Genomic DNA, 11912 nt, shown 5'->3' with positions numbered 1-11912 from the left:
GTGAGAGGTTGAATATGGAGGTGAATACCTCCGCTAGCTGGTCGACCTACCCCCTGAGGACGCGGCCTGGAACTCCATCGGGCCCGGATGACTTCCGAGGGTACACCCTTTGGAGCTCTCACCTCACATCAGCCACAGTCAGAGACAGAGCGTAGTCGTCCCGGTCCTCGGCCAGTCTCGCGGAAGGAAGAGTGTTGGTTGACTCAAACCTTGCGTAAAAAGTGTTGAGGTCATCAGGTAGAGAGGCGGCAGGCTGATCATCACTGCTATTTCTCCCTTTGTCGCAGGCCACCCCACATGCGTCGGGGTTTAGAGCTGAGGTAGTTGGACTCCAGCTTGTCTCTTTTTCCATCAAGCATACCCCTCCACCCCTGCTTTTACCTGACTCAGAGGTTCTGTCCTGCCGGTAGATGGAAAAAACGGCTGGAGTGACGGCCGAGTCAGGCACCATAGGATCCAGCCAGGTCTCAGTAAAGGCTAGCACACAACAGTTTGCAATGTCCCGCTGGAAGTTAGTCCGTGCGTGTAGCTCGTCCATTTTATTGTCCAGGGATTGAACATTCGCGAGTAGAATGCTTGGCAGCGGGGGATTGCAGTATCTCGTCCGAGATCTGCACAGGATACCGGCTCGCTTGCCCCTCTTCTTTCTCCTCCGTCGGCGTATTGGTATACATACCGGTGGTAGGACAGAGGAGCCACAGCAAGCACTCCGGTAAATTGAGAAAAACTCTGTGTTAAGCGACGAACGAATTTCCAAAAGTGCCAGTCGATCATACTGTATGAGCGACAGTGTAGTGTGTACAAAAAACAAACAATAAGAACAGAAATAAACAAAAAGCTGCGTAGTGCATGGGGAGCCATTGTCAGTGTGACCTTCCTCTACGGCGCACCAATCCCATTTACAGGTGAAGTGTGTGTTTGTGTGCCAGAGGTTACAGGTGAGGTGTGTATGTGTGTGTGTTTACCCAGAGTTACAAGTCAAGTGTGTGTACTCCTCTCTCTGCAGCACGAGCACCTTCGGCCTGGTCGTCTACCTGGGGCGGCAGAATCAGGAGGGCAGCAACTCCAACGAGGTTTCCAGGACCGTCTCTCGGATCATCAGGCATCCCAATTACAACAGCCGCACCGGCGAAAACGACATCGCCCTCCTCCGCCTCTCCTCCTCCATCACCTTCACTAACTTCATCCGCCCCATCTGCCTGGCAGCAGCCAACAGCACCTTCAATCGGGGCACCAACAGCTGGTTGACAGGCTGGGGCAGAATCAGATCAGGAGGTGAGCACACACACGCACGCACACACACACACACACACACACACACACACACAAACACACACACACGCGCACACACACGCACACGCGCACACACACGCACACCCACTCTCACACGCACACGCACGCACACACACACACATGCACACACACGCACCCATACGCACACACGCACGCACACACACACGCACACGCACACATACGTATGCACGCACACACACACGCACACACGTACACACACACACACACACACACACACACTCACTCTTGCACACACACTCACAGACACACACACACACACTCTAACACACACACGCACACACTCTGAAACTTAATCTGATTGTCTCCTGTCTCTCCTAGTGCCCCTTCCCTCCCCACAGACCCTTCAGGAAGTGGATGTGCCGGTGACGGGGAACAGGAACTGTTTCTGCCAGTACAACCCGAGAGGCGTCACCATCACCGACAACATGATCTGTGCCGGGAGGGACGAGGGGGGCCCCTGTCAGGTGATCATGTGACTATTTACCCCTGTCAGGTGATCATGTGACTATTTACCTCTGTCAGGTGATCATGTGTCTATATACCCCGGTCAGGTGATCATGTGACTATTTACTCCTGTCAGGTGATCATGTGACTATTTACCCCTGTTATGTGTAAGTGTTTCCCTGTGTCATGTGATCATGTAAGGGTTTACCTGTGTCAGGTGATCATGTGTTTATTTTTTTTATTTTATTTAACCTTTATTTAACCAGGGGAAAACCCATTGAGATAAAGAATCTATTTTTCAAGGGAGACCTTGCCAAGACAGGCAGCAGCATACATACAAACATAGTTACAGACAGAAACACAAAAGAAGACAACATTTAGGAGTAAGTGTCGTAGCCAGGTACATTAAAAACATTTACATCTTAAAGAATCTGTCTCAAATTTTTTCATTTTGAGTTAAAAGCATTAAGCGAGATAAAATAATTTAGTTTCAAGACCTTTTGCAAGATATTCCATGCCGAGGGAGCAGAATACACTTTCCTATTTCCGTACGGGCATTTGGGACAGTTAGCATAAAACAGTCCTGCGAACGCAAAGAGTATTTGCCAGCACTTTTCTGCTTGATTAGGACACATAGGTAGTATGGGAGCAGACCAAGAATTGCCTTATATATAAAGGAGTACCAGTGACAGAGCCTACGAGTGGCCAGAACAGGACTGAATGTCCATCAGGTTTACGTGTAGTTCGAGTGTTTGTATCAACAAAGTCACCTGTGACCTGGGTGACGTATGCCCCTTGCCCCGGTACTAAAGGCACGTTCACCCAGGACTTGACCCTTATTTTCTTCTCGCGTCAGGTGAGTAGTTTTTCCACAGGTGAGTGTACATGCTAATCGTTGGGAGTCTTGAAACCGAGAAAAAAGGTGAGTTTTGCCTCTTCAATTTTTTTGCCGTGTGTAGTATTCACGCTCGGGTAATGGTTTAAGAGGCATTGGGGCTATCAGTACGGGTGTTTCTCGCCTTACAAACCGATAGTTAAACCCACTTAGCGAGTTGGAAGTTCCTCGCATAATTTGTTTTGTACCGTTGTGGAATGCAAGCGGTGTTCTCGCCATAAAGCATGTCGATTGCGGTTAACACTGATTGGTGACTGATGGCCTACAGGTGTTTCTCGCCTTACAACCGATAGTTAAAACCATGATGAGTTTTCCTCTACTATTTTGTGCCGTTTGTGTGTTCACGCTCGGATGCGGCAGTAATGGTTTAAGAAGCATTGGGCGGTCAGTGCAGGCGTCTCGCCTTACAACTGATAAATTAAACCCACTTGTTGGAGCGAGTTGGAAGTCCCTCGCATAGTTTGGTTTTGTACCGTTGTTATTATGAAGATGCAAGCGGCGTTCTCGCCATAAGCATTCAATTAAGTAAACAAACAGGATTTTACTCCTGTCGACTTTGTGTTAACGCTAGAAGCAGGCTACGTTTACCTACTGTTTGGATAACTGTTAATTGGTAACTGTTAACGAGGGTGTCCACTCTTAAACAGGACGCGATAAGCAGGCTACGTTTACCTACTGATTGGTGACTGACGGGCTACACCCGCAATTTCAGTTCTAAAGCATGTCATTTTGGTAATCGTTAACAAGTGTGTCCGCTCTTTCTAAACGGAAGCCTACCTTACGTAACGTAAGAGGAATCATTGCCGTGATCAGGTTTAATTCGCTTGGTTAATATTGAGGCTTGGTCCATAATAAACCGCCTAGTTTGAGCGGGTGATTGTCTCCACCCCGCAAATTTCAGTTGTTCAGCATTCATTATTTGATTTCAGGTGACTGTAGAGGAGTGTGTTCGCTCTTAAACAGTAACCTATCTTATATAACAGGGCCTAGTGTTATTTCGCTAAGGCTGCTGGTAAAATACCACTCCTAAAATATATATATATGTATCTTGCAACATGTTCATAACATGCACTGTTGCCGGGCCCCTCTGGAGCCAGAGGCGGCCACGATAAGAGTCCCTCATGCCTAGGTGTTGAGCACCTCAGGCAAGGACTTACTGAACTGGCATGCATGAACTGCAGCTGCATGAGTCTAGCTGTGCGTTTGGAGGCTGGCCCAGCCAGAACCGCCCGGCATGGAGACGCGGCGCATGTCTCCTAAGCAATGCAAACGCCGGAGGCCTGATTCCCGGGAAGCCTCGGGTAAGGGCAAATGCAGGAAAATTGATCCGCTTGCCCAGAAGGTAGACACTTCCTGTCATTTCAGGACAGATGTTTGGTCCTGCCGCACAGCAAGCTCTGGAGTGCAGCCTACAGGTTACACAGGTCAGACAACAGTTTGCCAGTCTGAGCCGTGAGGCTCCCGGCAGACAGAGGCTCTCTATGGTTCCAACGTCGACCACCGAGGTTCCATGGGAAACGCACTATCGAGCCATTAGACAGGCTGGCACAAAATAGTGGATTCTACTCCACTTATTTTATCATCCCAAAGAAGGGCGGCGGCCTTCGGCCTGTACTAGACTTGAGACGGTTAAACGCGCATCTCAAGATGTTAATATTCCACATGCTGCTTTACAACCATCGACCTAAAGGATGCATACTTTCACGTCCCTATCACACCTCGGCAAACAGTTCCTTCGTTTTGCTTTCGAGGGCAGGGCTTACCAGTTCTGTGTGCTCCCATTCGGGATCTCGCTGGCACCAAGGGTCTTCACCAGAGGTGTGGCAGCGGCACTGTCCCCCACTGCAGGCCAGGGGGAGGTGCATTTTCCCCTATCTGGACGACTGGCTGAGCCATTCCCAGTCAAGGGGAGAGTCCCTCAGAGAATCAGCATTGCTGATCTCCTATGCTACCAGGTTAGGGCTAAAAATAAACCAGGAAGAGAGCTCCCGGTTGCCCAGTCAGCAGATCGTCTTTATTGGCATCCAGCTAGATTCACGGCTGATGGTTGCAACCCCCTCTCAACAACGGGTCAACAACACCCTCGAGCTCATCAGTCATTTCTGGAGAGGCAGGGCTCTGGCCCTCAAATCATATCTGAGACTGCTGGGGATGCTCACAGCGGCCTCATCGGTGGTCCCTTTGGGCCTTCTGTCATTTGCGGCCTCTTCAAATTCGGCTGAACGATCTTGGCTTGCACCCCACTTGTCACAGGCACAAGCTGGTCAGAGTCACTTCCAGTTGCCTTGCAAAGCTACGCCCGTGGAGGGGAGAGACATATCTCACCCAGGGGGTCCCCTTGGGGTCCATACCTTCTTGCAGAGAAGTGGTGGCCACCGATGCTTCTCTGGCAGGGTGGGGAGCTGTATAGCAATGCAGGACTGTCAGAGGTCTCTGGAGTCCTTGGCAGCAATAACAACACAAATGTATTGGAGCTGCAGGCTGTTCTGCTGGCGCTCAAACATTTTCTTCCAGTGCTGGTAGGAAAGCATGTCCTGGTAAGAACAGCCAACACTGGTCTACCAGGTAAACCACCAGGGGAGGTCCAGACAATCCTCGAGGCTGACCCAACAGCTGTGGTTGTTGGCGTATCCTCACTTTCTGAGCCTGAGGGCAATGCATTTGCCAGGCATTCAAAACACGGCCGAGGATTGCTATCCCACCCACCTTCTGGGGAATGGAGGCTGCATCCACAAGTGGTGGAAGCGACCTGGCAGAGATATGGCAAGGCAGGGGTGGATCTTTTTGCCACAGTCAACAACGTACTGTCCCCTCTGGTTTTCTCAGGGGGAATCTATAAGCTCCTTGGGCCAGGATGCACTGGCCCATGTGTGGCAAAATCAGCTGCTGTACGCCTTCCCCCCACTACCACTGATCCTGCCCACTCTGGAAAGGATCCTCAGAGGGAACCATAAGGTGTTACTAATAGCCCCCAAGTGTGGTTCCCAATCTTGTACAGATTACTAGACAGGGAGCCGGGGTGCCTCCCTGTGAGGCTGGATCACCTCACAGCTGGAGGGTCGAATCTGGCTCCCGAACCCAGCTCGTCTGCAGCTTGGGGTCTGGCCTCTGAAGGGCCAGAGCTATTGTTGGGGTCATGTGACCCAGCGGTTGTACGGACCATCCACAGCTCCCGGGCACCCTCCGCCAATGTGCTGTACGCTAACAGGTGGAAGTTTTTTTGTGAGTGTTGCCAAGCACAGAAGCAGGACCCGACACGGTGTCCTGTACCGGTGATACTCCGCTTCAGCAAAGCCCAGTGCCCTCTTGGGACTTGCCTATAGTCCTAAAGGCACTCAGTCAGTCCCCATTTGAACCTCTAGAGAGGGTGGAATTGAAATGGCTGTCTACGAAGACCGCTTTTCTCTTGGCCAGGGCATCGGCTAAACGAAAGCCAAGCCAAGAATGCCTATATTGGAACCCTGGAGGCACAGGGGTAACTTTGTGGCCGAATCCGGCCTTTCTTCCAAAGACATTTTCATCATCCTACACAAACCAGCCCCTCAGTCTGGCTATTTTTGAGCCCCCAGCACAGGAGGATGAGCAGGGACAGAGCATACCTGTTGTGCCCAGTGAGAGCACCAAGGGCTTATATTGATATGACTGTGGAATTCCGCCAGTCTAATTCACTGTTTCTCTGTCATTCAGGACAAAGGAGAGGGCACAGCTTATCCAAACAACGTCTATCACGTTGGATTGTGGACACTATTATTTGTGCCTATAGGAGCAGTAGCCTCCCGGTCCCTCAGGTCCGAGGTCACTCAACTAGGAGTGTATGTACATCGTGGGCGGCCCTAAGAGGTGTCCCCCTTTCAGATATCTGTACAGCTGCATCATGGGCATCAACCTGCACATTTGCAAGTTTTTATAGGGTTAACGTGGTCCCTCATAACCCAGTGGCAGCAGCTGTTCTTCCTACTTCCTTACAGCGGGAGTAAGGTAAGATTTCCTCGTGACTTTGTTGGTATTAGTCATCTAGTGCTGAAAGTACCGCCTCTGGCGGTCATTATAAATGAAGTAGAACGCTAGTTTACGTATGTAACCGTGGTTCTATGAATTTCAGATGACCGCCAGAGCTTGGCAGTCACTCGGAATATTCGCGAGAAGATTGCCAAGGGTCAAGTCCTGGGTGAACGTGCCTTTAGTACCGGGGCAAGGGGCATACGTCACCCAGGTCACAGGTGACTTTGTTGATACAAACACTCGAACTACACGTAAACGTGATGGACATCCAGTGCTGAAAGCACCGCCTCTGGCGGTCATCCGAAATTCATAGAACCACGGGTACATACGTAACCTAGCGGTTTAGCCTCAGCTTTTTCACCAGGTACAGAACATGTGGCTTAAAAGTGAGGCAGTCATAAATCAAAATACCCAGGTATTTATAAGAGTTTACTATCTCTATATCACTTCCCTCAAGAGTGACAACAGAAGGAATATTTTTAGGCCTGTTCCTAGTGTTGGTAAACAACATACATTTAGTTTTTTCTGCATTTAGGACGAGTTTCAGCTGAAGTAAGGTATTTTGGAAAACAATAAAAGCATTCTGCAAGTATTCAGTGGCCTTTGCAAGAGTTGACGCACAGCAGTATATAACAGTGTCATCAGCATAAAAATGAAAATTGGCATCTGACACGTTTTGACCCAGATTATTAATATAAATAGTGAATAAAAGTGGACCTAATACAGTACCCTGTGGAACACCCTTGTAGATAGAAGCAATATCAGAACATAAACCATCATGTTTAATGCACTGAGACCTATTACTAAGGTAGTTTGAGAACCAAGCGACTGCTTGCTCCGAGAGTCCTGAGTTCAGAAGTCTTAAGTTTTAGAAGTTTTAAAACATCATGATCAACTGTGTCGAACGCTTTGGACAGATCAATAAAGAGTGATACACAATGTTGTTTCTTGTCCAGTGCAACAGAAATGTCATTTACCACCTTCAGTGCAGCTGTGATGGTACTATGTTTTTTCCTAAAACTTGATTGATATGTTGACAAAATGTCACAAGAGTTTCAAGGGTTTTAGCAAGTACCGATAAATTAGATATTGGCCTATAGTTGTTTAAAATAGCTGAATCACCCCCTTTTAATAAAGGGAGAACAAAAGCAGATTTCCATATCCTAGGAATTTCCTTATTCTCAACTGTAAGGTTAAAAAGATAAGCAAGAGGCCCTGCTACAAAATCAGCTGCCAATTGCAAAAAGTAAGGATCAATAAAGTCAGGTCCTGAGGGTTTTCTAGGATCTAATGTTTTTAGGGCTTTATGAACTTCCTTAACAGAGAATGGTACGAAGTTAAAGGACTGACCAGTATACACTGGAATGTCAGTACAGGGTTTCACAGACGCAGAACAAGCAGAGTCAAACAGAGAGCCAGAAGATATAAAATGCTTGTTAAAACATTTAAGTATCTCCATTTTGTCATAGACAGCAACCAAATCTTTCATAACACAGGTCGGTACAGCTTGAGAGTTCTTGCTCACAGAAATAGATTTTATGGTTTTCCAAAATCTCCTAGGGTCATTAAGATTTTCAGTAGTGACAGACAAATAATATTCTGATTTGGCTTTTTTGATAAAAGAGGAACATTTGTTTCTTAGTTGTTTAAAAACCAGCTAATCAGCGGTAGAACCTGTTGTCCTTGCCTTAGCCCAAGCCAAGTTACGCTCGTGAATAGTATCTGCTAGCTCAGAGGAAAACCACGGGTTATCACGCCCTTTTACTCTGTATCTCTTGAAAGGGGCATGTGTATTTACGATTTGCATAAAACCATCATTAAAGAAAGTCCAGGCTGTCTCCACATCGGGGATTAGCTCTATTCTACTCCAATTGAAATGAAACAAATCATGATAAAACCCCTGTTCGTTAAAATGTTTGAGATTCCTCTTACAAATGACGTGTGGTTTTAATTTCGGGACCTTAGTGTTCCTGATAGCAGCAACAACACAATGGTCACTTAGGTCATTGCAAAAGACGCCAACAGCTGAGAATTTATGAGGAACATTTGTCAGAATCAAATCAATTATTGTGTCAGGTGATCATGTGTTTACCTGTGTCAGGTGATCATGTGTTTACCTGTGTCAGGTGATCATGTGACTATTTCTGAGATTATGGGATGGTAACACCAGTCTGTTCTCACCCGTCTCTCAGGGCGATTCTGGCAGTCCGGTGGTGAGTAAGCAGGGTGCCCAGTGGGTCCAGTCTGGCGTTGTGAGCTTCGGTATCGGCTGCGCCCTGGCCCAGTTTCCAGGAGTGAATGCACGCGTCTCTCAGTACCAGAGCTGGATCAACACCCAGATCACCAGCGACCAGCCGGGCTTCGTCACCTTCACCTCCACCGGGACAGACGCAGACCTGAGTGCCACCTGCACCGGCCTGCCTGCTGTCACCACCACCACCCCCGCCACCACCACCACCACCACCACCACACCGCCACGTAAGTCACACCACCACACAACCACAACACCATCAATCCAGTCTACTTTGTTTGTGTGTGTGTGTGTGTGTCCTACCTGTGAGTGTGTGTGTGCGTGTGTCTACCAGTGTGTGTGTCTAACTGGTGCGCGTGTGTGTTTGTGTGTGTGTGTGTGTGTCCTACCTGTGTGTGTGTGTGTGTGTTTCCTACGTGTGTGTGTGTGTCCTACTTGTGACTGTGTGTGTGCGTGCATCTATCTACCAGTGTGTGTGTAACCCTATGATTCCTTTCAGTGTGTGGGCAAGCGCCTCTCAACACCCGCATAGTGGGGGGAGAGGACGCCCCTGTGGGGGCGTGGCCATGGCAGGCCAGCCTTCACAGCAGCCGCGGCCGCCACTTCTGCGGGGGGTCCCTCATCAACAAGGACTGGGTGATGTCAGCCGCACACTGCTTCCCAAGGTGAGACTCAGGCGCTCTTGCGGGTATTTTGACCCAACACACTCACCGTAGCTCCGTAACTCTACCGCAGTGCATCATGGGTAACTCTTTAAGAAACATAATGCCGGATTTTAGGTAACCCTTTACTGAACCTTGCTTCACAAGACGCATGCACACACACACACACCCATAAACTCACTGCACTTATCTGTGGCTAAGTGCACTAAATCAAGTCAAATCAAAGTGTTTATTGTCGCAAGTTGCTTCAGCGCAGCGAAATTCTTGTGACTTGGCAGCCAACATCTACGCAGTAGACGGCATACAAGATTAAAAAATAACATATAACATATAACAAAAACATATAACATTATAACTAGGGCTGTCAGTTTAACGCGTTATTAATGGCGTTAACGCAAACCCATTTTAACTACGTCAATTTTTTTATCGCGAGATTAGCGGTTTTTATTTTACATTATTATTATTTTTTTATTGTTTTTTTTTTTTTTAGATTAACGTTCTTTTTGGCCTCGCAAACTGTGTAGATTCTTTCAAATGCTGTTGCAACAACTAGTAACCTTAGAAAAACTACAGCACCACGCCGGATCTAGCTAGACCGGAAGCAAAACAATAGGCACGCCATTTGGGCTTGGAAGCCGGCCAATAGTAGTAGGCTAACGTTACGGTTTGAGTGAATGGTGAGCGCGATACGGCGAAATGGATGATAAAAAAGCTTCTGAATGGAAAGTTCACTTTTAAAAGTTGTGTTGTGCAAAAGAAGCGAGCTTCACTGTTGTCTGAAAATATCAACAGGCTTGTCTTTTTGAGTAGCTGGCTGAAAGCAAAGAAGTAGTAGGCTTACCTTTTATTGGTTACCTAACTGTTACGGTTCATTGTTTCTGAAATAAGAAGCCTGACTGCTATGTTCCCAGCAAACTTGAAAAAAAGAAAATATTAAGCCATGGTTTAACTGCACTGTAGGCTGAGTCCTTGTTTACCTGAAATGTGCACTTTATAATTACATTTTGTACCGCCCTGTTTGGCAATGTTGTTTTTCAATAAAATAAAACATTTGCATAAAGCAAGCCAATCCACTTTTCCATGTTGATAAGAGCATTAAAATGGAAAAAAAAATGATGTAAAAAATTAAATGAAGGGACATTTAGAATAGATAAAAATGTGCGATTAATTGCGATTCATTTTGAGTTAACTATGACAAATGCGATTAATCACGATTAAATATTTGAATCGTTTGACAGCACTAATTATAACATATAACATATTACAAGTAGCAACAATTTAAAATAAAAGAAGGGCTAGCAGCAGTGTACAGGGTGAAGTGAGGAATATTAAATTAAATGACAAAATATGTGCATATATATGTAGTAAGTGTAAGACAGTAAGAGGGTTTTGCAGATGTTTAGAGACAGGTTGTTGTCTTGGCACCATGCTGCCAAGCCCCTTACCTCATCTCTCTAGGCGGTCTCATCGTTGTTAGAGATGAGACCCAGGATGGTAGTGTCGTCTGCAAACTTCAGGATGATGTTGGTTGCCACACAGTCCTGCGTGTACAGGGAGTACAGGAGGGGACTGAGTACGCAGCCCTGGGGGGCCCCGGTACTCAGGGTCAGTGAGGAGGAGGTGTGCTTGCCCATTCTCACCACCTGGGGTCTGCTCGTCAGGAAGTCCAGGATCCAGTTGCACAGGGGTGTTTTAAGACCCAGACTCCTGAGCTTAGGGACGAGCTTGGCAGGCACAATAGTGTTGAATGCTGAGCTGTAATCCACAAACAGCATCCTCACATATGTGTTACCCTTTTCCAGGTGGGAGAGGGTGGTGTGCGTTGTCAGGGCGATGGCATCATCTGTAGATCTGTTTGGGCGGTATGCAAACTGAAAGGGGTCCAGGGTATTCGGAAGGGTAGAGCAGATGTGGGTTCTGACCAGCCGCTCGAAGCACTTCATGATGGTGGAGGTCAGTGCTACAGGGCGGTAGTCATTTAAACAGGTGATGGATGGTTTCTTGGGTAGGGGGATGATGGTGGCCTGCTTGAAGCAGGTGGGGACTTCAGACAGATGTAGTGAGAGGTTGAATATGGAGGTGAATACCTCCGCTAGCTGGTCGACCTACCCCCTGAGGACGCGGCCTGGAACTCCATCGGGCCCGGATGACTTCCGAGGGTACACCCTTTGGAGCTCTCACCTCACATCAGCCACAGTCAGAGACAGAGCGCAGTCGTCCCGGTCCTCGGCCAGTCTCGCGGAAGGAAGAGTGTTGGTTGACTCAAACCTTGCGTAAAAAGTGTTGAGGTCATCAGGTAGAGAGGCGGCAGGCTGATCATCACTGCTATTTCTCCCTTTGTCGC

The 11912-nt window shown here is 47.8% G+C and overlaps 1 protein-coding gene across 1 annotated transcript in view; it reads left to right on the top strand.

Annotated features, from left to right (window-relative positions):
- Positions 1–14: 14 nt before the first annotated feature.
- LOC122129949 (transmembrane protease serine 9-like) overlaps positions 15–11912 on the top strand; it is a 39957-nt gene continuing 28059 nt past the window's right edge. Inside the window, exons 1-5 of the mRNA XM_042704685.1 lie at positions 15–100; positions 1007–1275; positions 1633–1778; positions 8848–9070; positions 9406–9571. Coding sequence (XP_042560619.1) covers positions 15–100; positions 1007–1275; positions 1633–1778; positions 8848–9070; positions 9406–9571 — 890 coding nt within the window. The remainder of the gene's footprint in view (positions 101–1006; positions 1276–1632; positions 1779–8847; positions 9071–9405; positions 9572–11912) is intronic.

This window comes from Clupea harengus, unplaced genomic scaffold (assembly GCF_900700415.2).
Source record: "Clupea harengus unplaced genomic scaffold, Ch_v2.0.2, whole genome shotgun sequence".
NCBI lineage: Eukaryota > Metazoa > Chordata > Actinopteri > Clupeiformes > Clupeidae > Clupea > Clupea harengus.
This window is presented reverse-complemented; position numbering and strand designations above follow the sequence as displayed.